At 41.2% G+C, this 27,725-nt stretch overlaps 1 protein-coding gene across 3 annotated transcripts; it reads right to left on the bottom strand.

Moving 5' to 3' along the window:
• Positions 1-1,546: 1,546 nt before the first annotated feature.
• On the bottom strand, positions 1,547-23,819 carry LOC135233362 (trichohyalin-like). 3 transcript variants are annotated; one of them, XM_064296808.1, is made up of 14 exons: positions 23,477-23,819; positions 12,667-12,803; positions 11,703-11,802; positions 11,526-11,611; positions 10,748-10,919; positions 10,170-10,349; positions 9,775-9,897; positions 9,555-9,658; positions 9,173-9,215; positions 8,474-8,588; positions 8,047-8,206; positions 7,512-7,676; positions 2,264-7,135; positions 1,547-2,141 (listed from the first exon to the last, which is right to left on the bottom strand). In XM_064296808.1, exons 2-14 carry the CDS (start codon positions 12,799-12,801, stop codon positions 1,575-1,577), a joined length of 6,822 nt encoding a protein of 2,273 aa, XP_064152878.1. In that variant the 5' UTR covers positions 12,802-12,803; positions 23,477-23,819; the 3' UTR covers positions 1,547-1,574. The 3 variants fall into 3 exon arrangements, with proteins under 3 accessions (XP_064152878.1, XP_064152880.1, XP_064152879.1); XM_064296810.1 differs by having other exon boundaries at positions 7,518-7,676; XM_064296809.1 differs by lacking the exon at positions 23,477-23,819 and adding an exon at positions 21,950-22,535.
• Positions 23,820-27,725: the final 3,906 nt, after the last annotated feature.

The following is a 27,725-nucleotide window of genomic DNA, read 5'->3' as shown; positions in this document are numbered from 1 at the left end:
AATTCGGGAAAATGCTCTTTTTGGAACTTTTAGAGACACCGCTGGGACTAAATCTGTCACCACTGAATATATTTTCCTGGGGACAGCAATTTCTTCACACTTATGCATTCATATCAAACTGTCCATTATAGTTAAGGCTCAGTGTTTGTCACGGTAAACATTGGCTGAAGTCGCAGAGCAGTCACGGCAAAGTTGCTGAAAATCACAGAAAACTGAAAAAGCGGAAGAAATCGTTGGTTTTTAAAAATAACCATGTATTTATTAATTTAATTAATAGATCTCACACACAGAAGTGGGACATGACTAAAATGACATGTGCAACTGTAGCAACAGTAATAAGTGCTTGAAATTTATTTTATTTTTTTAAATCAACGTGCAGTAACCAGCTGCTACTCTAAGAGTAAAATTCATTGGTAGGCTGGTTCATTTAATTGCTTAATTCAGTCCACTAAAGTAAAACACAGTTACCGTGTGTTCCTTTTCATTACTTTTTTGGTACAACATATAGTATGTTGCTAGGTTTGGTCTTTGATGGAGCTGTGGATGTTACTGTAACTCCAGAAGGAGCACTGGGCAACAACTGCAACAACTGGGAATCTTGATCGCAGCAGTGAAGAATCTGTATATATTGTCACACTTTTCTCCGAGCATTAGGCAATATCGATAAAATGCATATACCTATACAAATAGCACTGTAGGCTACATTAAGGTTGACAGTTTTCGTCCAAAACTGCCGAAAAATCAGGGAAAGCACTAAAAATTGAGGAAATTGTGGAAATGGCAAAAAGAGAATGAGAAAAGTCAGGGAACCGCCAAAAAATGGAAAGAATTCCAGAAACCGTGACGCCCGCGACTTCTGTGACAAAACCAAGCCTTAATTATAGCACGCATTGTTACCAACAGATCGTGTCCACTTTCATTCTACTTTCACATTTCGCTTAATATTAGAACAATTTGATATTTGATATTAGAACAAATATCAAATATCAGAACATATTTTCCAACATTGGTACATTTGTGTGAGTGTGTGTGTGTGTGTGTGTGTGTGTAAACAAAAAAGATTCACAGATGTTAGAAGTTAGGGTAGGTACCTACAAACTACATTTTTAAGCTTACTACAGACCACACTACAGATATTCCGCTGAGACAGTTTAAGTGAGTGCTTCTTGGAGGGCTTGCTGCTGGTATTCACGGTTTTGTGGAAACTGAACTCTGAGCTGAATTTCATATTATAAAATACATGTCCCAGTAGCATGTCACAAAATATTGAATATTTTCAAATCCAATGTTCAAAATCAACATTAAAATCTTATATGATACAAATTATTGATTGTTGATCATTATTCATTATTGACGTTTAAAAAATATTTAATATTTATTTTTACGCATTTACGTATTCATTTTAACACCATTTTTAATCAATGTAATTTTTCTCCCTTTTTTTTTTGGAAAAATATTTTTTGAAATCTTACAAATAGACAATAAAAAAGGTAATGCCCTGCCCCATTCACATAAATCCCTGTCCTAATTTATCTCTTTTTTAAAAAAATTCCTGACTTCCAGTTGCTACATGCTTACTTTTGGCTGAGGCGCTTAGATCTGCGTCGCGGTGCCACTGTCACAGGTGTTACTGTTGTTCTCTTCCTTTTCGGCCATTTTTTTCTCACAGGCGTCACCGATACGGCCTCCTCGGAGGACCCCGCATCCTTCTCTTCCTCCCCGTCGCTCTCTTCGGTCGTCTCTTCCTCTGACGTTTGGTCATCCTCACGGCCTTTCTGACGTCGCTTGCTGCGCCGCCCGGATCTACGCCTCGGCGTTGCCGTGCTTGCGTTGGCTTTTCTCTTCTGAGCTCGCTTCTCCAACACGGGAGACTCGTCCGCCTCGTCCGAGCTAGGGAGCAGCAGCAGAGCTTTGTGGCCCTCTCCGGCAGAGGAGGCCATCTCCACTTCTACATCTCTCTCCATTCCGGCCTCTTCATCCCTTTCTTCCTTCTCTTCCCCCACCATGACCTTGGTATCCCCAGCTTCTTCCTTCTCCACAGATTCAGCTGCCTCTCCCCCATCTCCAGTATCCTCCCGTTCCATACAGTTATCTTCCACAGCCTCCGCTGAGTCTGCTGAGGCTTTCTCTTCTATCGCCTCCTCCTGCTCTCCCTTTTCTGTGGCCACAGCCTCCACTGACTCTGCTGAGGCTCCTTCTATCCCTCCTCGCTCTCCTTTTCTGTCACAGCCTCCCTGACTCGCTGTGCGTCCTCTTCTATCGCCTCCTCCTGCTCTCCCTTTTCTGTGGCCACAGCCTCCACTGACTGTGCTGTGGCGTTCTCCTCTTCTATTGCCTCCTCCTGCTCTCCCTTTTCTGTGGCCGCAACCTCTTCTGACTCTGCTGTGGCATTCTCCTCTTCTATCACTTTCCCCTCCTGCTCTCCCTTTTCTGTGGCCACAACCTCTTCTGACTCTGCTGTGGCATTCTCCTCTTCTATCACTTCCCCCTCCTGCTCTCCCTTTTCTGTGGCCGCAGTTTCCTCCACTACCTCTGTCTTCTCTCCCTCCTCAACCACCTTTTCCTCTGCTTCTACCAACTTTTCACCCACTGTCTCCACCTCCATCTTTTCCCCCTCTCCCTCAGATATTTCTTTCTCCTTCGTTATCATGACCTCTTCTTCCCCAGCCTTTGTTGTTTCTCCCACATCCTCCATCACCTCCTGCAACACATTTTGCTCATCATCCTCCACATTTCCCCCCTCCTCTTGCTCAGCCATGCTTTTCTCCTCCACCACATTTCCCACCTCCTCCTTCTCTGCCTCCTTCTCCTCCACATTTTCCTCTGTTTCCTCAGCCGATTCCTGGTCCTTCTTGTCCTCCTTTTGTGGTTTTCTGCGTGTATATTTGCGTTTTGGTGTTACAATGTTTATTTTAGTCATCCTCCGAAGGACTCTTGTTGTTTTCACCTCATCTTTATCCTTTTCAACAGCATCTACTTCCATCAAGTCCACATCTTGTTCCGCATTCTTCTCTGCCTTCTCCTTTGTAGTCTTCTCCTCTTTATGTTCTGCCCTGTCCTCTTCTGTGTTTTTATCCCACTCCTCTGTCTCCTCCTCTGGCTCCACTACTGATTGGCTGGTTGTTTTCTCTTTTGGTGGTTGTTTGCTGACTCTCCTGGATGTACGTCTAGGGGTTTCCATGACTGTCTTGGTTCTTCTTCTCAGAACTCGAATTTCAACAACTGAAGACTCATCTGCTACCACTGAGCTCTTTTCTGCTGATTCTCCTTCTTCACTAGGAGTGACATTGCTTTCCTTCTCTCCCTCCTTTTCTTCAATCACTTTCTCCCCTCCCTCCTCTGCTATGTCTACTTGTTTGTCTATAGTAGTTTGTTTTTTTTCTTCTGAGCTTCCTTCCTCTTCCTGCCCCTCCTTTTCCAGTGTTCTCTCTTCTTCCACTTTTTCCTCTTGCTCTCCCCCCTTTCCTTCTGTCATGCCCTCTTCCATATTTTTATCTTCCACCAATAAAGGCTCATCTGGTTCTGCTGAGCTCTTTTCTGCAGGCTCTCCAGCATGTTCTTCAAATTTGTCTCCTTCTTCAGGAACCACTGCCTCTTTTTCCTCTCCCGCACTGTCACCCTCTTTTTCCACAACAGCCCTTTTGTCGTCATCCTCCCTGTTCTCTTCTACCATTTCCTCATCCTCCATTTCCTCTGTACCCTCCTCCATCTTTTTTCCCTCATCTTCCACCCTTTCCTCTGTACCTTCCTCCATCTCTTTACCCTCTTTCACCCTTTGCTCTGTAACCACCTCCATCTGTTTCCCCTCCTCTTCCACCATTTCCACTGCTTCCACCTCCATCTGTCCCTCCTTTCCATCCAGCTTTTCTCCTTCTCCCTCATTCTCCACTATTTTTTCTTCCTCCTCCACTACCTTTTCCTCTTCCTCCCTGTTTTCTACCGCCTTCTCTTCCACCTTTTCCTCCTCAGCTGATTCTTGTTCACTCTTGTCCTTCTTGCTGAGCCGTTTATATTTGCGCTTTGGTGTTATTGTGACTACTTTCGTCTTCCTCCTCAGAACTCTTGTTTTTACCACTTGTGACTCATCTTCTTCATCAAGGCTCTTATCTAGCATCTCTGCCTTTTCCCCCTCCTCATCTTCCTTACCCTCCACATTTTCCTCTTCCACAACCTTTTCACCCTCATCCTCCATCCTTTCCTCATCTACTACCACATTTTCTTCCTCTACCTCATTTTTTCCCCCAGCATTTTGTTCAGCTTCTTCTTCCCTTTCCTCTCTCCCAATCTCTTTATTCTCATCTACTTTTGCCCCTTCCTCCTCCATCACAACAGTTTCCTCCCTCTGCTCATCAACCCTGTCATCCTCCACAGCCTCCTCTTCCTCCTCTGCTGCTGCTTGGTTTGTCTCATCCCCTTTCAGCTGCCGTTCGCTAAGTCGTTTGGATTTATGAACAGATGTTTTTTTGACAGTTGCTCTCTTTCTCAGAACTCTCCCTTCTGCCTGAGGCTTGTCTATTTTTCCCTTCTGCTCTTCCTCCTCCAACTTTTCATCATCCTCCATGCCATCCTCCTCTACCGCTTCCTCTTCTTCCTCTGGCTCCTCTTCTGGTTCTTTTTCTGTCTTGTGCTTCTGTCCGCTAAGTCGTTTGGATCTACGCGGAGTTGTTTTTTTGACAGGTGTTATTGTTCTGTTTCTCAGAACTCTACGTTCCACTACTAGAGACTGGCCTTTTTGTGTTGTTTCTCCACCCTTCTCTTCCTCATGTTTCTCTTCATCCTCATCGTCATCTACCTTTTCATCTTCTTCCTCTTCTTCCTGTTGTCGTTTACTAAGCCGTTTGGATCTACGCGGAGTTGTTTTTTTGACAGGTGTTATTGTTCTGTTTCTCAAAACTCTACTTTTCGCCACTGGAGACTGACCTTTTTCTGTTGTTTCTCCCTCTTTCTCCTCCATCTCTTCCTCCTGCTCATCTGCCTGCCCCCCCTCCTCATCCTCTTTATCCTCCACATTGTCCTCTGCCACCATGTTTTCAGCCTCATCCTCCATCTTTTCCTCTTCTACCACCTTTTCTTCCTCCTCTGTTAACGTTTGAACCTCATCTTCCTTATCCTCCACATTCTCCTCTACCACCGCCTTTTCACCCTCATCCATCATCTTTTCTTCTTCTACCACCTTTTCCTCCTCCTCTGTTAATGTTTGAACCTCATCCTCCTTATCTTCCACATTTTCCTCTTCCACCACCTTTTCAGCCTCATCCGCCATATTTTCTTCTTCTACCAGCTTGTCACCCTCATCCTCTATTTCTTCCTCCTCCTCCTCTCTTAACTTTTCACCCTCATCCACCATCATTTCCTCTTCTACCACATTTCCCTCCTTCTTTGTTAATGTTTGAACCTCATCCTCCTTGTCTTCCACATTCTCCTCTACCACCGCCTTTTCACCCTCATCCATCATCTTTTCTTCTTCTACCACCTTTTCCTCCTCCTCTGTTAATGTTTGAACCTCATCCTCCTTATCTTCCACATTTTCCTCTTCCACCATCTTTTCAGCCTCATCCTCCATCTTTTCCTCATCTACTACCACATTTTCCTCCTCCTCTGTTAATGTTTGAACCTCATCCTCCTTATCTTCCACATTTTTCTTTTCCTCCACCTTTTCAGCCTCATCCTCCATCTTTGCCTCATCCACTACCACATTTTCTTCCTCTACCTCATGTTTTTCCCCAGAATTGTTTTCTTCGTCCCTTTCCTCTCCCTCAATCTCTTTATTCCCATCTGCTTTTGCTCCTCCCTCCTCCATCACTACAGTTTCCTCTCTCTGCTCATCAACCCTGCCCTCCTCCACATCCTCCTCTTCCTCCCCTGCTGCTGCTTGGTTGTTCTCATCCTCCTTCAGGTGTCTGGATCTACGAATAGATGTTTTTTTGATCATTACTGTCTTGTTTCTCAGAACTATCATTTCTGCACAAGGCTCCGGTGGCTCCACTACTGTCTGTTCTTCTGTCTTGTCCTCCATCTGTTGTGGTTCACTAAGTCGTTTGGATTTACGCACAGTTGTTTTTTTGACAGGTGTTATTGTTCTGTTTCTCAAAACTCTACTTTCCACTACTAGAGATTGGCCTTTTTGTGTTGTTTCTCCACCCTCCTCGTCCTCATCTGTCTCTTCATCCTCATGGTCATCTACCTTTTCATCTTCTTCCTCTTCTTTCTGTTGTCGTTTACTAAGTCGTTTAGATTTACGCACAGTTTTTTTTTTTGCAGGTGTTTTTGTTCTGTTTCTCAAAACTCTACTTTCCGCCACTGGAGACTTGCCTTTTTCTGTTGTTTCTCCCTCTTCCTCCTCCATCTCTTCATCCTCATCCTCCCGGTCTTCTTCTACCTTTTCTTCTTCTTCCTTCTGTTGTCGTTTGCTCAGTCGTTTGGATCTACGTACAGTTGTTTTTTTGACAGGTGTTTTTGTTTTGTTTCTCAAAACTCTACTTTCTACTACTGGAGCTTGGTCTTTTTCTGTTGTTTCTCCACCTTCTTCCTCCTCCATATTTTTATTATGACCCGTCCCACCCTCCTCTACCATTTCATCTTCTTTCTCTAGCTCCTCAACTGATTCTTTTCCTGTCTCGTCCACGAGAGGAGATTCATCTGCAGTCACATCCTCATCTTCCTCCTTATCTTGCACTTTTTTCTCCAATTCATTCTGCTCCAGTATTGTCTCTACTCTATGTTCACTACAATCCTTTTGTATCTTCTTCTCAACCTCTACTATTTGATCATTGCCACCTTTCTCAGATAGTTGATAGGAGACCTCCTTTAGATCAACTAGCAGAACAGCATTATCGCAGAAGTCCTTGGAGGTCTCGGTCTCTTCTGTCTCTTCCTCAGCTGCTTCTTCTTGCCCATCGTCTCTCAGTGGGCTGGATTTGTCTTGAGTTTCTGTCTGCTCCATTTCAGGGCTTGGTTCTTCGTCATTGTCTTCCTCTTCCTCTGCCGTTACATTTGAAGGAACTACTGCAGACTCGTCCGAGTGAGCATCCTCCAATGGCAGCGCAGCTTCTACAGGGGGGCACTCCACTTCTGGAGAGACCTCCTGCTCTGCAGAGTCTTTAGCCACTTCTTTAGGAACTGTATGTACAGTATCCTGAATATCAGAAAGAATGACACTCCGTATATATCATACGAACAACTGGAACAGAACAGGAATGTAACGGCGGGATATACATGTGTTTTAGTGGGTAACATCTACAGCTATTACATGTGACAGTGTAATAGCATAGAGGCCCCTGGTACAGTTTTACTAACGGCCAAAAACAACTTTTCACACATGAACGGGATGTTAAATTCCCAATCTTTATCACAAGGGACCGCTACAGTGTAACTGAATCTGAGAATATACATTTTAATATCAATTTGAGATGACGTGAACAACCTTGCTTCTTTGAAATGCAAATCAATGCCACATTAACCTTTAAGAGGCAGTCAATGCCAGAGAGAAAATAACCCACAATATGCCATACCTGTACCTCAGTGTCCATCTCAATGTCCTCCATATGAATACCCTTCCGCTGTAAAGCCGCTGGCTCCCCCAATTCCTGGTTGGCCGCTCCCTCCTCTTGCTCTTCATCGGTAATCACATTGCAGTCCATGGGCTCTGGCTCTATATTTTGTACAGGCCCAGCTTCCTGTAAAACCACCCAAGCAATTTCTCATTGAAATGTAGGCCTCTGTCCCCCAGCCAACTTCACAGCAAAAAGACAGAAGGAACTGAAAATTCCTGAATGAAAAATGTTCTCACAGTGGATTCCAGACATCAATCACAGCATCAAATCTGAATATATTGTTCATATAGATACAGTATGTAGGTTGTCCACAGGAAATGGCAAATGATGACAAGACAATGAAGGCAATGTAGGCAATGGTTGGTAGGAGATGTAAGTCTTGGTAAAAGATAATACTGAAAACAGAACTACGAGACACTGAGAATAGCATAAAATTCTGATGCGTTGTGGAAGCTGCTTTCACCGAGTTACCGCCGCTAAAGCAATTCCTCACCATGGCTTCCTCTTCCTCCTTTCGGTCCTCTTCCTGTGGGGCCACAGTCTCGTCCGCCACCTCATCACTGAGGCCTCCTTTCTCTTCCTTCTCTTCTACCGATTCGTCGGCTACCAGCTCCGCAGCAGGAGCTTCCACCACAGCTTTGGTTTCTTCCACCCTAAAGAACACACATTAGAGCTGGGTCCACAGCCTAGACTCATCCACCACCCTAAACAGCACACATCAGAGCCGGGTGCACAGGCTATAGACTCATTCTGCGCCCTAAAGAAAGCACATTAGAGCTGGGTGCAGAGGCTATAGATGGATTTTCTTAACCACTAGGATGAGTAGAGCAGCCTGTTTGGAGAAAACTGGTCTCAGCATCCATCCTTCCAACCACTGTGGAACCAAAATGACCTAGATAATTGAGGCAATACCTCAATACCTGTGGATTTTCTCTGGTAGGCATTCTTCAGAAACTCCTGCAGTTTCCTTTCTTAGTCTCTTGCGCCTGAATTCCCCGCTCCTTGTGCGAGTTGAGACAGGCGTGCCTTCGATGCCTGAAACAAAAGGTTGAGAATCCACTTAGGGTACAATCAGGCACACATATTCTACTGCTCACAAATGAATCCACTCGCACACTGTATCCTCGTAATTTGTCCCTATAATACACAAACCTGAGACCTCATTGTCTGACTGATTCAGCACCAGCAGGACAACTCACTGTCAAATCTGATAGCAAGCTCAGAAATCTATAGATTTTGTTTCAAATAAGTTCAAGTCAAATCCTGAAAAAATTATTTTGAAGAGACCGGTACTTGGAAAGACAAATATGGTTAAAAACATAAATAAATAAAAAAGACTGTTTGATAGAGGGCAACGGCCAGTAAATAGCACTGTCCAGAGAATCACATTCAAAGGTAGGCAAAACTGAGTTCGCATAAGCCCTGTTCAAAAGTATTTGGACTAACAATTAATATATCAAACAAATCAGCTGTCAGACTTTGATCATACACCAGCAAAAAAAAAGTGGAATTCAAATTCAATTGGCATTTCTCCGCATAGCAATACAAACAGCTTGTCATGGTGATTTGCAAAATCATTTCAGTCATTTCACCTGCTGTTATTAATTTGAATTACTTGCCTTCTGTTGCTTTGATACGCTTATTAATAATCACCACTTCTTCCTGCAAAGTAAAAAAAAATTGACCATAAAACAATATACTATTAAATACAAGCTTCAGAAAAGAGTTTGAAGATTGACAGCACTGATTTAGACAATAAAGAATCTTTCCATAAAAGGGAACTATATTACAATACAAATGTCATTAGGTAAAGACAAAGCTCTGTCAAATGGATACAATCAGATTTATTCAAAACATAACAATTCTTTGAGGACTACAGACTGATTGATTGTACTGTCCTACTACTACATTATCCTCCATTATCCTGTCATTTCTTGTTATTTCATTGTGTTTAAGAAACAAAAGAAAAAATAACTTGATGGTTAAAATAAAATAACATACCGTGCTCTCAATAGATGTTGTCACAGTTCCCTGAATGGTTTCTTCCATTGTGACAACTTCAGTCTCCATCGATTCTCGAAGCAAAGATGACGATGAATCCTCCGCTGGAAAAAAAATGCACTTATGTTTATCAGAAACTTTTAAATCAGTTGGGATCATTTGGAAAACTTTAGTGGATGTCAATACACTGTATTTCCTTGCCTGAATTTGGTAGCCTTACCTCTGTAAGTCGTCGTTTTGATCTTGTTGGCTATTTGAGACCTCTGAAAGGGGCCTCCTACGCTCTGAACCTCCCAAAGCAGCTCCGTGTCTGCTGGGTAAGCTGTCAGATACTGTTCACACACTGCAGAAACAAAGGGTACAGTCTTCTCTTACTATTAAGTTATTAAATGACTTATATTTCACATTGTGTATCTGGATAGATGCTTAGTCACTGCTTGGTGGATCATAGCCTCGGTGACTTTAAGGACGTTTTGCACAAAAATATTAATCAACGGCACAAATACTTTTCAATCTACCAACCTACCACCTTTCGTACAGTATTTTCATCAACTGTCGAAGCCATTTTGGGTGAAGCAAGATTGATCCCAAACTTGGATTTATCTGGATTCTCACCTCTGTACATGGCTGGGCTGAGAGGGTACTTCAGACCGAGGGCTTCCTCTTTGAAACAATCCACAAAGTCTTCCAGAATGCGAAGGCCATATCTATGACCACGGTGTGCCTTCCTGACAAACAGGGAATCCATGACAGGAAGCTGATAGCACTGGGTCAAGAAGCTGTTACACAAGCTGCCTGTAGGAGAGACACAGTAGGAGGCATCAAGACAGGGCACTTCCCAACTTTACAGAAAAAAAGCCTTTTGGGTTTACCAGAACATAATGTTACCGATCACAGTGCAATTACAAAAGTTCAATTTCTTTTAACTTTTCGTACAGTATGCCTTCAATGTTCTAATAAAGTTTCCTGTTTCAGCATGGTTCTAATAACACCTTTTAAAAATGAAATGCATTCAAGGACAGTTTTCCATAATACTTAATACTTAAGCCTATTACACTACAGCAACAAAAGAGTAGCATCCATACATTTTTGGATTGGGCAAATTTGAGGTCCATTTTCACTTTATCAGGTGGATAAAGTTACTTTTCACAGTAACCCAGTGACATAAGCCAGTGAAGTAAAAGTTTCATTACCTTCAGGTTTGATTGAGTAAAATCCGATAGCCTCACCATCTTTCCAGAGGACTTTGGCAAAATCATTTTCACAGTGACAAAGAAAAGGTACTTCATGTTTTCCCATTTCCTTGGCTCTGTACACTATGCGGTTGAGAACATACAGCACTATCCTCTCTCCGAGTGTGTTCACCTAGAAAGAACAAAGCGCAAAGCCTGGTTATGACTGCCATTGGTTTTAAGGCACAAAGACTGGTCATGATTGCTAAGGTTTTACAGCACCAAGACTAGTTATGACTGCAATGGGTTTTTTTTATCTCATAAAAGCACATCCTCTCTTTCATTCAAAATTGAATTCTTACAGTGTATGAAGGGACATTATCCATTTCCAAGGAGGAAAAACAACATGGGAAAAATAGAAAACAGCTGCCCGGAGCTCTCTCACTTGGCAAGGACAATTATTTTAGCCCAGGGCAGGGTCCATTTTGTTCCTTTTGGTATTCTGAACGGCATCACTCAATTCCTTTTCATATTTCAATGCCGCATCACTCTAAATTATGACAGCATGTTATCTGAACACAAGGTCCAAGAACCAAATGCAGAAACCTCAGTGTGCAGAGCGTCTGAAATAAAACAGCTGTCTCTGATGAGATAAAGTTGTAAAAACATACAGAAAATGGGTTTTAAGCGCCATTCCTTTCACTCTGAGATTTCTTTTTGTGAACAGCCTCCATGAGTTAATAACTATAATTCCGAGAATCTTAATTGTATGAAATTATGTTGGGTTAGGAACACGCACCTTCTGCAGACCCTCTCTGGAAGGGTCTGAAGTTTTGAGGATGTCCTCCACCGACCACCACCGATCCACCAGGTACAGCGCTACAGCTGGACACACCAAAAGCTTGGATTGAAACAAACGGACTCGCAACGAGGCAAGGGCAAAAAGACAACAATGGCCGGCAATGGCGGGGGTCACCTGTGGACTGGTCCTCGGGAGCGAAGAGAGCCAGCACCTTCTGACTGAGGTCCTCTCCGTAGAGTGGGACAAACCCCGCAGTGGATACGCTGAGGGGAATCTATTAAGAGAGGGAGAGAGAACGACACCCCATAAACAAGGGCACTCAAGGGACCGGTAGCATCTGCTGGTAGAACCCAAAGCTTGTAAGCACCCACAGTCTGTCACAGCCAGAGGCCGGATGTCAGTACCACAGCTGGAGCTGAGCGTACAGACGATGGCCAGAGCACACAGAGACCGCTGGCATCAATCACAATTCAAAGGGACTCCAGCTAAAAAGAAAATGATTTCCATAGCCTCATGAGAGACACTGCTTAGGCAAATTATGCCACTTAGCTTACACACAGAAATAAAAAACAGAGGCAGGCTAAAGTAGCATTCCATTCTGATTTTATTAAGGCCCTTTGCTTTTTCTGGTAGAACTAAAATTATTATTTGTAACTACTATATGGACTTCCGAGCTGATAGAGAACTATAAGAGTCAAAACTACTGAATAACATCCTTTCATCCAACAATAATATCATGCAAATAAGATGCTCTCGTCCAAATGTCTTGTTATTTACAATATTTACAATAATAATGCACTGTAAAATACAAAATTGTCCAGCATAACCATTTTGATGCTGAGCTAAACATACTATACACTGCAAGTGCATTATCCAAAATGACTTGCATATTGACAGTAAACATAAGGGTAATATTGGGGAGTTTACGGTATTCTTGAGAATGTAGCATGAGACGTGTTCAACTTGACTCCATAATGAAGACATTCGGGAAAAAACAGTGGGAAACCAACTACAACAATAATCTGTTGAGTTAGCTTCACCAACTCAGCGAAACGAGCATTAGCAAAATCCGGCACAGCAAACTCATCAACCATTAAATGGAATGCCTGACACTGCAGGAAGCAGAATGCTGTCCTACCTGTTTGGAGTTGGGCAGTGTGAAATGCTCTGGTCGGTCTGGGTTACTGTAGAGAAGATCTGACATGTAAAGCTCAGCAGAGCTCTGCAGATCTTCTTGGCTCATGGAGCCCAGGACATCCACAGGGAAGTCCATCCCTGGAACACAAGACACTGTCATCAGTTACAAGAATGGGTACCAGTTCAACCCGAGGACACAAGACATTGTCATCAGTTACAGTAATGGGTAACAGTACAATCCTAGAACAAAAGACACTGCCATTAGTTACAATAATGAGTAACAGTCCAACACTATGACACAAGAGTTAGGTTAGTTACGGTACAATAATGGGTACCAGTCCAACCCTACGACAACAGACTGTCATCAGTTAAAATAATGGGCAACTTTACTTGAATAGCAGACCATAAAACATACCATATATGCCAAAAATCACACTTATGGTAGCATTATGAAGGCTTTATGGGGTATTTTTCAAGTAAGGAATATCACAACACTCAGACGCTCAATGTCTTTTTTTCCCTCATGTTTTCTGGTGTATTCACCTATAAACTAGCGACTGCACCCCACAGTCCACACAGTGCTCTCGCTAACATCAGTTCAGAAGTTCAGAAGGACACTGTCTTACACACAGACCAATGCTCAGAGTTGAAATGCACAGCACAAAAACTCAGACAAATGCACCTCACTGGTAAGCATGGTGTATTTTTCACAGCAATGATTAAATACATTTGATGATAATTCATGACTCTAATTCCATGAGTGACTTTTTTGTTTACCTGAGAATTATTGTATTTAAGTAAACAAATTGCAGTCCAATACAATCATTTTTTTCTTTGCCTGCCATTTGGGCAGATAGGCTGTTGAACCCCTTGGCCCTGCCTTTCATTTCAGTCAGAGAATTTCGGCACAATGACATTCTTCATACAATTTGACAACTTACCAAAGACTAATTAAGAAATGGTCTGCCAGTTTAGTTATCTAGTTAGATTTATGTGAGGAGGCTTTGTTCAAAGATTTGCCGTAAAGACATTCAGCAAGGGAGTTATGACAAAATAATTAAACAGGAACTAGATGCAAGAGTGAAGGTGGGTACATTTGCATGAAAGTGGACTCCTTTAAAAGAATTTGTGTAGGAATGTATGTAATGATGAGTCAACCTACAATACAATCATGTACATGAAATAACATACTGTCATCTGTCACATTGTTTTTTTTTATTGCCTTGTTCTAGAGGCATTATTTCTGTGATTGCACCTTCAATTCAATTTAAATGATTTACTATGAAAAAATAATACAATTTGGGCACCATGCAAAGTCAATGCTTCAATTTAATTTTTTTAATTTTTTTGATACAAGACCATGACAGATAATTACAAATTGCAAGGGCAGTTTTTCTTTGACAGGAAAATGCGGATTTTGAACTGCTTATCTCAGTTTGATATTCCAGTTTCTTTCTTCAGTAAATGCCTCCTGGGGAACTCTCTGCAACTACATAAACTAGCATAGGACTGTGTCACCACACCATTCATGCAGCTCATAAAAAGGAATGTGAAAAGCCACTTAAAACATTAAAAATAAACATTCTGATAACACAAAAAATTGATGTTATGTGAAACACACCAAAGATTTCCAGAACATTAGACGAGGCTCAATTCATGGTGACATGAAAAGGTTTTCTGCAACAATCAGTTCTGTTTCTGAGTGAGAAAATAGCAAAATAGAAGGAATGTGTGTCTCCAGTCTAACAGCCCTGCTTTAAAACAGACTCGAGGGTTTGCACTGAACACAAATGAGCACAAGGTGGTAATAAACTCACTGTGGTGCAGGCTCGGAGCCAGAGTAGTTGGCTCGTTAAAATTCGCTCACCTCTTTTCGTGCCTTCAATAAACTTCTCTTCATCCGCACAAGTTAATTCTGAAGTTGTGAGATCTAATATTTTCATTTAACCTAATCTAAAATGTGAAGATTTCTAGAGAATGCTGAATGTTATCAATCTAATATGTGACGATTGCCAGAGAATGCTGAATGCAATCAATTTATTTTTTCATTAAAATACTAGAGCTATTAAATCATAAAGATACTGTACTAACAATTATTACACATGTGCTGGGAGATCATCATCAGGATTGATGTGTTACTAATTACTGAATCTGGAGTCAATGATATTTTCTCTTGCTCCACTCATTCTTTGTCTAACAACACAATGTTATGTTGTAACAGAAGCACACCTGAGGAGGCCTACATGCATGCTCACTATGGTGTTTTAAAATATCGAATACTTCTGAGCAACTTTGCTAAAACGTGTCACGTTTGAGCAGAAATCTGACATCACACAAAATAAAAATCTTCAAAGAAGGATTTTTAAAAATTTAATTTGGGGTGATGTTTCTTTGCTGAGCAGGGGGGTGACGTCTGGCAAAACTTTTTTCCAATCACCGTTACTCCCATGATCAACATCTGTGATTGTGCAAGCTAGTCACACACTTCGGTATCCCCCATGGCAAACGCGAGAGTCAAATCTGCGGTCAGAGTTGGCTGCGTTCAGAAAGGCTTCACTGGATAGCTGCTTGGCACCCTGATCTCATTATGTGTTTGCTGAAATTCTCATACTGAAGTAAACCTTTTGTTTTCTTGCATGTCCATTTATATTTACTACTCAATTTCATAATGTGCAAACTGTAGACTGCAGGCGTATAGTATCAACAAGAACAGTCGCTGGGGCACATTGAGACAAGGCCAGATCTGTCAACTGTAATTCTCCATCCTGCATGGCACAAAAGCCAGTTCTGTACCCCCCTGTGGAGCCAGCCAGAGTCACCCCAAGAAGGGCCAACTATACGTATGGGGTATGCACTATACGTATGGGGTGTGCACTATACGTGTGGGGTATGTACTGTACGTGGGGGGTACGTAGTGTCCGTGAAGGGTATGTACTGTATGTGCAGGGTATGTACTCTACATGAAGGGTATGTACTGTATGTGCAGTGTATATACTGTATGTGGGGGTTTATGTGCATGCACAAACCCAGTTTTTTTGGGTGAAGGAGCTTTGAAGCAGCCACAAATCAACTGATGATGGAAAAAATGAAATAAGACTAAATAAAAAGATATGATTTCACTGTATTACTTCAGTTAATTTTCAAGTGTTCTCCTGTTTGATTTCTCAATCGGTGTAATAAAAGCTAACACTGAAATGATGTCTCGGATGGCTAATCAAACAAGATAATGCAATAACTCTGCACACAATTATGCATAATCAGAATCATAAAATAATAATTTATATCATAGCTATGTCAACATGCAGGATACAGTGATGTGCCAAAAGTACGCAAAGCAGGATGCAACATGAATAAGACTCAGCACAGACAGAAATATTCAACACGAGACCTTGGCTGTGGGTAGTAATTCCTGTTTTATCTCGTTTTGCAACACTCCCTTCTAAAGTGCTGACTATTCCCTGAAAACAGTACCAAGGACACACTGTACACTCAATATCCCACAATGCATTTCAATGATTATAAATTTTACATCTAAGGACAATGTTAATTTCGTCAATAGTAAACAGACAACAAAGAATGTGGAGGGAAACATGGCACTGTTATGTACTTGAGGTTTTCACTGGCACCAACCAGCTAACAGAAGAACAGTTAGTCCTGCTTTCTGTTTCAGCACTGAGGCACAGTTAACAAAGACGTTCTTCAATCCCTCCCCACAAATGTTATTCACATCTCCATATAATGGGTCTTCTATATGGAATAACTGCCCCTTAAACATGGGACTGGACCAAACCTCGGTTGTTGTGCATGGGTTTGTCTGGTGTTATGCATGACTGGGGCCAGTCAGGACAGAGAACCCTCACATAACCTGTCTCAAACACGTTGACACATGTCATACATTCAAGAGGTTATAAATACAACATTTCCCAGAATACAACAGCTAGCATGGCGGTGAGCAGCTTAGCTGAACATCCTGCTGCTAACTCTAAGCCTGGTTTCCCTGCAAGCGCACACCTGTCACATGTAATCTATGTCACATGCCCTGCCTCAGGATTGGCCGCAGGGCAGGAGGCAGGGAGGGCACAGAGTTCGACCGAGGCAGTCCGTCTGCACGTGAGCAGAACAGCCAACTGTCAGCCAGAAGATGTTCAAATGGTGGGAAACGTCAGGGACTGTCTCCGATTCCTCGCATAAAGAGCTCTCTGTCCACAGTCAAGACGATGAAGAGAAATATTGTCTGGGTTCAAGCACAGATCTGGGGCTCCATCTCACCCCGTGTGTAGGCCCACTGCTAAATGCAAGGTACTGTCAGCTCATCCTCTAATTTAAATGAGCATAAGAAATGTGAGTTCCTGGGCTCAGCAAAAAGGGTATAGTTAAGGTGCTAGAGGACCCTGCTCTCTTTCCCAAACTCTTTCAACAGAACACACTGAGTTTGGTAACACTGACTTGTATATTTCACAACAAAGACAAAACATTTAGGGTAGAACCTATTATAGACCTTATAAATCAGGAGTTTCCCAGATGAAGAAAATCATTTTCTGATTACCTATAAGTAGTGTAAATGAATTTTGAGTGTTTCTTTTACATACGGTGTATACCCTCGAGCAAAGAGCATTAGTACACTTCACAAAGGAATTCGGAACACTGGCCATTCTATTGGACATCCATTCCTGTGTAACAAGCATTGGAGTGTAATATGGCCTGCAGCCTCTCCCTGCCCCAACAAACTCAACGCCCTGCACTAACTCTGCATTCCTGGGGACTCCACCTAATGTCAGAGGAGAAGCATTCAGTTAAAAGATTGGTACAGTGCTTCACTGTGAAGAGTGTGTGGGCTATGAGCAGTTTGGTACAGTACTTCACTGTAAAGGGTCTTATCTTTGTATATGGGCCAATAGGACTGTTTCTGACTGCAGAAGGATAGCGACCATACATTCAGAGGCAGTTAGTGTACACACACACACACGAGGACACACAAATCCATCCATCCATCCCCCACTCACCCTGGCACCTATCCCAGTGTGCATTGGGCTGGCAAATGGAGGAATACACTCCGGACAATTTGGGGTCTCCAATTATGTTTTTAGACTGTGGGAGGAAGCCGGAGTACCCAGAGGTACCCAAAGGGCCCAGGCTGGGATTCAAACCCAGAACCTTCTTGCCGTGTCGCCCACAGACACGTCTGTATTTTTTAATTGTTTTCAACTTTGCATGAAACTTCAACACCCTTAAAAACTGGTTATCACTGCTGAAGCAAAGCACATTCGATTTCCAGCACCTACAGAAGTTAATGAGTTATTTTTTTATGGAGATCTTTTAACTTTGAACCTGGAAATACTCCTTGACATACAACAAGGTTTCATTCCATACGTTAAGTAGAAACAGCAAAAGTTTGGTGCTCTATAAACGTTTTTACAGTTTTAATGTGCCTTTTTCGAATTTGGTTGCATTCTCTGACTGCCAACACAAGTTCCTTGGTTAGTTCCTGGTGCTGGCAGATTTGTATGATACACCCCCTCCACCCTTCCAGGTGGTGTTCCAATTAAGGTGGACCACAAAGAAAAAGCTTTGTCAGGAACTCCAGCTTCATTAACACACCCAAACAGGCTTGTTGGCTATGAGGTGCAGAAGTGTCCTGCCCTCACATTAATAGGAGAAGGAACTGCTGTGTAAGTGCGCAGCACTGGATCTGACACACTCCCCAGAGAAATACCTGGCTGTGAAGAACAGGCCGAGCAAGATCTTCTTTCACTTCATGTAACTGAACAGCGCCCATGGCTAACAGCATTAGCATGTGCTCCCTCCCCCAATTCTATTTTACGGGTATGCTAATGTTCCCAGCTAGCCTGCTTGCTAGCAGGTAAATCATAACAAGCAGTCACTTGCTTGAGAGCTTCAGCATGCTTTAACTTCACTAATGTATTTCCAATCTGATTCTTTGCCATGAAGGCTGACTGAGGATACAGAAGTCTTCAAATCAGGTCACACACAGAGGGAAGACTTTCCATTTAATCTGTGAAAATCCTCACTAAAATAAAATCAGTTCATTCAACTGAAGATGGCTACAATTTGGAATTAGCTTGTTGGCCGTACTTAAATAACTATATTTAGTATTTAGACTGCAGCTGGTGTAAACCTGAACTGGCGGTTCAGCAGGATGTCCTGAAGAAGTTCTCACATTGGCTTAAACAATAACCAATCAGGGCATGAGAAGGAACCATTTTGTGGAGGGTCTTGTGGGGGCTCTGGTCTGGATCGATGCCAATATAACCACAATCGCTGAGCCATTTTGCTTTCAGTTCTGTAGAGATGAGGGGCAGACTTGGATGGAAGCACACCAAGCAGGCTCTGACTAGTTGTCTACAACATGTATTTTTACACAGTGGCTTTCTATTTGGGGTCAATGGGGGGATGGGATGATGGTGTCATGACAACTAAAAGATCAGCATCAAATCTCCAAAACACTCTGTACCACTGCTTAAAGAGGGAGAGAGAGAGAGAGAGAGAGAGAGAGAGGGAGAGATCTAGACAAATGTGTGGAACAGATTTATCAGCAATGACCCCAGAATCTCTTCCAAAAAGCACAAGACAAAACTATTGAAAATATTATCATTTACAATTTTATTATAAAATCTTTATGCAACTCCTTGAACTGCAAAAAAATGTTTTAAAAACTGGTCAATAACTAGTAATTAATTTAATGCTGTAAAATATTGCAATTTCCAACATTGTACAAATGTTAAAGAATAAATAAATTTGTTGATGGTTCTGGCATATCTGAAGCTGTTACTCAATCATAAAAAGTTAGCGTTCACTGGAAAGGTCTCTGACCCCTCACAGACACAGGGCCAGTGCACACTGCTGAGTTCACAAATAAAACGCATGAAAACAGGATTCAGACACACCAAGGCCACTTGTCCCTAAATTGGTAAAATTGTCTTTCCAGCTTTCCAGACACTGAATGTCACACGGTCTGCAAGAAACGTGAGCTGAAAGACCCCCCCAAAAAATGCAAAATCCTACACAGAGAGTGTGTTTTTCACTCATTGAGCAGAACTGAAAAGTACACGTTACATAACCCTATAAGTGGCCGAGCAGGAAACATAGAGTTAACACCCAAGGCTGGGCCCCTTCGCTTGTGGGAGTGGAGCACTTATAGACGGTGACGTCACTGGTGCAGTTCCATAGTACACACAGCCGTCTCTGTTACACACCTCCATTTTCTCCTCAGTGTCAGGCTGAATTTACGCTGGCAATAAAGCTGCGAGCAGAAGCAGACCCCCACCCACCCACCCACCCCCCCACACGCTGGCTTTCTCAACCACACGCGCTGAGAAAATTTCCTCCTATGCACCGCAACTTATGCAGTCCATACGTTTTTAACGGCATTCCCTGGCCTCAGTACCCCCAGTCTATGGAACAGCGCGCAGTTCAGGAAAAAATAGGTCTGCCCTCTGTGACTCCAAGGGCGAGCGGGCGGGCGGGCGGGCGAGTGAGAAAGTCCATTATCGCGTAGCCCCAATGCTCCACAATCAGGTGATTTCAGTGCGGGCGGCGAGAAGAAAAGCTTATCAGATCACGTTTGAAAAAGATTTGAAAAGCCAGCCCCGGGAGCGACGTCTGCTCGAGAAGTAAGCTCAGAGGCGCCCGCCCTGGATATTGAGCTGGGCGCTGATGTTACAGCCTGTGCAATATACTAGAGTGGCAGGCTTTAATTTGGACAGGCTCAGAGCCACTCTCGACCCCATTATCTCTGCGTGTCCTCCGTGCGCTGTGGCTGGCACTGACACACACACAAACACACACACACACACACCCCCGTCAGTCGCGATTACAAGCCAAGCAGAAACTCGGCTGATGCGCAGCTGACTGTGGAACCAGCTGAACTCAACTGCGCGCTGCCGTCTCTGCCTCTCGGCTAAAGGCTGCGCGCATCGGAGAGATGTCCTCACAAAGCAGCAGCTCAGCCAGCGTTCAGGAGAAACGTCCTCACAAAGCAGCAGCTCAACCAGCGTTCAGGAGGAACGTCCTCGCAAAGCAGCAGCTCAACCAGCGTTCAGGAGGAACGTCCTCGCAAAGCAGCAGCTCAACCAGCGTTCAGGAGGAATGTCCTCACAAAGCAGCAGCTCAGCCAGCGCTCAGGAGAAACGTCCTCACAAAGCAGCAGCTCAACCAGCGTTCAGGAGGAATGTCCTCACAAAGCAGCAGCTCAGCCAGCGTTCAGGAGAAACGTCCTCACAAAGCAGCAGCTCAGCCAGCGTTCAGGAGAAACGTCCTCACAAAGCAGAAGCTGAACCAGAGCTCACAAAAAACCGATGGTCACTTCAGAGAGTCGTGAAGACAAACACCCAGCTCAGAAATGTTCTGTGTCACTTTTGCTGGAACATGCTGTAACTTTAATGCTGCAGGAACTTTGTCAGTCCTGCTCCAGGACTTTTTTTGGGGGGTGGGTTTCTTTATTCACCTTATCTGCTTTGAAAATTCCACTGCCGATTATTTTTCTTTTAGGTCTGAGCTGATGAGCAATCTTTAACTTTCAAGTTAAACAGTGCACTAACAGCAGAATGGCCCAATATGGAACATGCGTAGGACTCTGACATGGCCAGCTGAAGGTTGTAAGTTCAGATAGCGGGTAAGACTCTGTAATTTTACCCTGGGACAAGGTGCTTTATCTCAACCATTTGAATATACATATGAATTATACATGTTTGCATATTGCTTATGGTGACACTGGCCTTTTTCTCTCTGAGAAATCCAGTCTGAGAAGATAGAATTTGACAGGAAGCCTATGAACTTTGAAATGCCATCTGGTTTTTCTAACCTACAATACCATTTTCATATATCATTCCATTGGCAATAGACAATATCAAAAGTGCAGTCATAACTTAAACAAACTGCAAGACATATGCAAAGCAAACATTCCTGAGAGAAACAAACTCCTATTTGGTCTCATTTTAGATATTTCTTTTACAAAACATTCGCTTTTGTACTTCTGCAGTAATATCAGTAAGTAAACCTCTCTTTATCAATCAAACATTATAATTTACTTAAAAGACATGTTTAACAAGACTTGATGCCATTTGTAAATTACATAACATAAATTTATATTCAAAAGTCAATTAATCATCTGGAGCTTAATTTTCAATAACAATGTCCTACTTATGGGTTTGAGCCACAGTTACCAAATTAGAGTTTTAATTGTTATTCAAAAGTGATAGCTGTAGAGTTTACAGAACAATTCTCCATAACAAATTTAAAGCATATATTATAAAAACATAACTTACAAACATAATTCACTTCCTTTAAATGCACAATTGTCTGGGGAAACCCACCAGATTCATCCAAACTTGTAACGGAGTAGACCAAAACAGAAAGGTTTAAGTGTAAACATATAAGTTCAGACGACAAGCTTCGGTTATTTTTACAGTTTGTGGGAGGGGTTTATGTATGGCTGGCCCGATTTCATGCAAGACAACACAAAAAACAAAGAACATTTCACAACCCCCAACATGCCTTACAAGAACGTTATCTTACCACAATGTTAACTTAAGTGTTATTGCTTAATTGAGTACAATTAATTAATACAATTTCATATGAGCAGAGCCAGAAAAAAACAAACTTTATCCAAGAATGCATACCTTTAGGTTTAGAGAGAAAAACCAAAGTTCCCTTAGTTTGTGAACATTGAGTTCACATTTTACACAAATAAACGCACAATTCTGCAAAGGGTCGCCGTGCATATTTAAGCAGGAATTGGAGGCAAACTGGCCAAAAAGACTGCCGACAGCAGTACCCTAACCTAAAAGAGTGACTTTGGCTATGTTTGATCAAGTCAGCCAGAAAAATGGCCTCACACTCAGGAACAAAGGCACAAGAACATATGTGGAACTGAAGAAATGCCTGAGAAGACAGGGGGCCATTGCTGAACACAAAGGGTGGGTGTGTGCAGTGATCTACCCGCCATAGCCTACTTGAGGAGCGCAGTCATTGGATCCAAACACAAGCACCCACAGCGATCAAAATGAGTCAAATCCAAACTGTTGATAATTATGAGAGACAGCTGAAGCTGTTAAGACTTAGGTGCTTAGGTTTTTATTTTTTGTTTAGTTTTTTTTTTTTTTGCCATCTCAGAAATAAATCCATTCGCGCAAAATGCGGAACAGGCTTAGTTTACTTTGTACGAGAATTTTCCATCTCCAGAACAACACTCTAAAGCATATGACCAAGAACGCATTTCCCAATACTTGGCTTTTATTTGCATTATGAATTCATTCTTGTACACTGGAATACGTATCCGTTGGTCAACTTTTACGCTTTACGTTTGCAGAAGTGTACATTAAAAAATAAATAAATAAACAATGCACCGTGTTTATGATTTAACTGGTAATATTGGAAGCTGTTTTCAGTTAGTGTGATAAAGCGCGTCTTTTCGGGAACAAATGCATTGGAAATGTCTATTATTCCTGTGCATTTGCCATTACAGAGGGTTACCTGATGTAATCAAAACAATGTCTACACATTCTTAGGCGCGCAATGTCCGCATTACCACGGCGTTGCAAGAAAATATTTCCTAATTTTCCTTTTGACAACTGTAACAGTGCACAAGTAGGACATTAACAGTGGAAAGCTGAGAAGGACTGGATTTAGCAAACAATCCTTAATCCACTGTTGGTGATGCTTTTTCGACTCACTGCGCCATACTACTACAGGCAAATTCGTTCTACGTTATACACATTATAGAATTTGAAACACTCCAAACGACTTTTAAAGGGCGCACCGCCGTCAGCGGCCAAAATGAATCGGAAACTCACCTCAGTTTTGTTGTAGACTCTTTTTTTTCTTCCAGATATGTTTATTTATTTAATTTCAATTCCGTAAACCCCTTTGATAGTAGTATTACGTGTTCGTACTCTGCGCTCGCTCTGACGCACGCTCCCTCAACATTGCCCGCGGCCAGTTAGAATAGCAGACTGTGTACAATCGTGTTACATAACCTTATCCAAAGCAAAAACACTCTCGGAAATCGTTTCTGAACACGCTACATCTTCTATTACTACGCAGATAACCCAAAATGAATACTTGCTGTGGTTAAATAAAAGAAAACAAAAACATGATCTTATTCGAGCGTAGAAAATACACGTTTTTGTTCATACTCTTTTGTAATGGACGGTTTCTTTCGAACCAATCAGCATCTCTGTGTGTATTCAAAAAGAACTTCAGCTGTGAATAGTCGGGTGTATATTATTTAAGCTAAATGGAAACATTTAAACGGAATACATCGGACTGTATATGTTTCTGAAAATATACAACGAAATAAAATAATATAATAAAGCTTGATGTGTCCTAATTGTTTAATTATTCGAACTAATCATGATAGAACAAAATGTCTTTTGTCCTATCAATCTGGTTATCAATTTAGTCTATTTCTGTCACGTGTTGTTTTTATTATGAATAAGTGGCTATTAAAAATACTTCTCACACACCCACATGACCCTACCCCCTTCCCTCGTAGCCCTCAATTTCCCCCAACTCATAAGCCCATTAGGACTCTATAGGCTAATGTCAAAGATTATTACAGTTGAAACGGTTTAACCTAAAGGAGGCTACTTAAACCCAACCCCCTGATTAATCGCTCAAGCGGTGAACGTAGGTTTTCCCTTCCTTGCGTTTTACATGTAATTAACACGTCGAAAAAAAATCAGTTCATAGTATGCTTGCATATAGTTACAATATATTTATAATTATATTACAATATATTTAGCAGATTTTGTGAAATGGTAAATATGTTTGAGCGCAATGGCATCTGCCAATCCACGTGGGTAGGGTATCGTTTAAATCGCTTTGTTACTGTTGAAGGCGATATCAGGAGGTAAAAATCCATAGCGGACTTAAACAAATGAACCGATTCAAAAAGTCATCAACAAATTAAGACACAAGCGCTCATTCTTGCGCAATTATATATTTCTGAACTCATTGTTCTTTTCCCCTTTGCTTATTATTACTTGCCAACATGAGTACTATCAATAAGAACACCAGTGGGTGGTATCAGACTCGCACGCACGCACGTACACACACACATACATACACATATATACATACACATTAGAACTTCTTAATATATATTCAAGATGGACTGATTACTTATTAAAAACATTGGCTGGTTATATTTAATATGTTGATATCTACATGGCCTCTATGGTATGTGATGCAGAGGACTGCCATCAATGCCTGACACTTCAAAGACGAAAATAGTCAGAAACCATATCTGTCACATGCTATATATACTGTAGTGAGATGTATACACATGTAAACTTTACCTTAGCTATAGGCAAAACTAAATACATTCTCTAAGAATGCCAGGGCATTCATGTGCATGTTTCCACTGCTAACAGCCAGATAAGACACTGCAGACATTAATGAAAATTGTTCTGCATTATGATTTAATAGTCAAAATTGACCAAATGTTCACATTACATAGCAGGATTTTCTATTATCAGTGTATTCCAAATAGTAGAATGCTGAGCAATACTGAAAAGCCTTTACATTGCTGTTAACTAATATCTTTGTAAGAATCCTGTTTTAAAAAGTAATAAAAATAATGCGATAATAAAAACTTTTTTCTTATGTCTCTTTCCTCACATACTGTAGAAGATGGTGGCTAGCTGAACTGCTTTTCAAGACAATTTGAAAAAAACAGACTTTGTATGGAGACAATCTATTCATAATTGGATTAAAATAGAATTATGTCATTTTAACCAAATATAATTAGATTGAAATTGGTATGTGCTTTTACTGTACTATTTCACTACATAACAGACATTAATCTTGAATCATATTTATAGAACAGGAAATCAAACTCACGAGTAGGAGTGAGTTATACCACTGAAATCACTTAAATCAAACAATTATATTATAACAAATAAATGTTGGTTTTTTTTCATGTCGTTAACTGTCTCTTTGTTTGTGGTACATACCTAAGGCCTTTATTCTTTAGTTCTTTGACAATCTTGTCAGACAGAGTACAGGTCTGAATAGCAGTGAGGTGTTCTACACTAGATTGCTTGCATTTTACATGGTTTGTGTCCTTTCAAATTCAGTGGATAAAAATCAGACGTGGGTAAAACATCAGGCGTGTTATAGGATATAATAAACTCTATATAAGACCTAATAAGAACTGTTAAACCTTTTGTAGTGTCTTTTTTGTGCATTTCCTTTGAGTATCAGTGGAGGGCAGCCTTTAATAACATATCCATTTTGCATCATTCTTACTGATTCTAACATAGTTAATATTTATCCAAAGTTGTATTAAACATACATATTCTCCATTTGAGTATGTGTAAAAATCTAGTTAAATTATGCATTACAGAAATACAGTAACTGCTCCCCCTAATCCAGGGTAATCATTGCATTTATAATGAAAAATTCACATTTTATGACAGGGATTGTGGTTAATTAATATATAATATTTCCCAAATGTTTATGCATAAAATACAAATCTTCATGGCTTCAAAGAGACAAGCAATCTATATCAATTCATGACTATATGTGCTGTTGGTATACCAAACCCAAAACTTCAAAAACAAATGAGTTAGATGTTAAGGCGAATTTGTTAGTGCATAAAAAATATTTAAACATGAACTTTAGATAGAGATTCAACACTAAGATGTTGAATTTCACAGGAGCATGTAGCAGTATCTTGAATGTAAAGGGATGAAATTAAAAAATTCAACATATTCTGAATTGTTATATTAGATTGTAGGTTTTACCACTAGGTGGCAGATGAACACCACCAAACGCAGGATTTCTTACCTCTCTCAAGGGGCACATCTTTATAGTAAAATACAACTCTCAGGGAGAACATGTCTTGGGTTGCATGATTTTGCACGATACATTTTTGGTAATATTTGCATTTTTAACATTAGTTTGGTGTCTGGGGTTGTTTCATATGTAGCATTATGCATTATAAACCGTGCTAAAATCCTTGGAATTCATCATCTTCCAGGCCAAAATATTTCTATTGTCAATCTCATATATGTATACTAACCCTGAAACTGCTTAGGTTTGAAAATGACTCCTTGACTTCAGGGGAAGGCAGGTATCACAGTAGAACAAAAACAAAATAACCACCAGTTCATTATATAAATGAAGGAACTGTTGTATGGCTGCAGGTATGACCATTTGTAGGATACAGGTGCCTACAGGTAAGGTCATCTGGTTGAACAGTGGTCAGTCTAAGGATACTGGGGCCTCTGGAGAGAGAAAGGGGGGAGCAGAGCTAGAAACATTAGAAAAAGAGTGGCTTAAGTAGCATAATGAGTCTCACATTTGTCCTTAAATCTTATAAAAGAACAATGCATAAACCTAAACATACATTGAAATTGTGTTTGTAACCCCATTCTAAATTAAATTTTATATCATTTTATTTCGTATTTCATTTTCATGTAAATCTATCTAGTAATGAAGAACTGCAGGCTAAATTATCAATGGCAATGTACTCATTTCTGACCCATGAAGAGTTTAATTTGTGAGGAGTGTGTTGAACTTACTGCATGACCAGCAGCAGATTCATGCCCTTAAAATAAAGACTTATTTCTTCATCTGTTTGGCTTAAAATCAACATATGTTATCAGGTTGCCAGCAGGTGGCGATGTCAATCAATCAAATGTTACCATGTGTGCTGTCCACATGGTGCGGAACCAGCACAGCAAATACGTCATGGGGGAATTAATATTGCAATATCATCTAAACCTTCCTCGTAGGAACATTGTCATTACCTTACAGTGTATGTAATATTCAACACAAAATCTGCTTTTCAGTTAGCTTAGTAGGCAACAAATAGTTGATTACACCATCTCATTAACATAGTGAAGAACAAAAGATTTAATGTGATTTATTGAAATGCCAATGTTATTTATGGAATAATCAAGACAGCTTTTTATTGAAAATGTCTTAGGTGCTTTCCTTGCAGATATATTAGGTTCAACACAATAGATAGGCACCCTCAACAAGCTATACACATCATTAGGACACAGACAGAGTAGGCCATACATGGATTAGGTG

The sequence above is a fragment of the Anguilla rostrata genome, chromosome 10, assembly GCF_018555375.3.
Source record: "Anguilla rostrata isolate EN2019 chromosome 10, ASM1855537v3, whole genome shotgun sequence".
NCBI classification, from domain to species: Eukaryota; Metazoa; Chordata; class Actinopteri; order Anguilliformes; family Anguillidae; genus Anguilla; species Anguilla rostrata.
Note: the sequence above shows the minus strand (reverse complement) of the source record. Positions and strands in the feature narration are given on the sequence as shown.

Bases quoted from the DNA above. Each gene is read 5' to 3' on its own strand.
- LOC135233362 (XM_064296808.1), bottom strand. From the start codon at position 12,801: ATGGACTTCCCTGTGGATGTCCTGGGCTCCATGAGCCAAGAAGATCTG. The intron at 9,659-9,774 runs GTAAGGCTACCA...TTTTTTTTCCAG, and splicing joins CAAAACGACGACTTACAGAG to CGGAGGATTCATCGTCATCT. The intron at 7,677-8,046 runs GTGAGGAATTGC...GTGGTTTTACAG, and splicing joins AGGAGGAAGAGGAAGCCATG to GAAGCTGGGCCTGTACAAAA.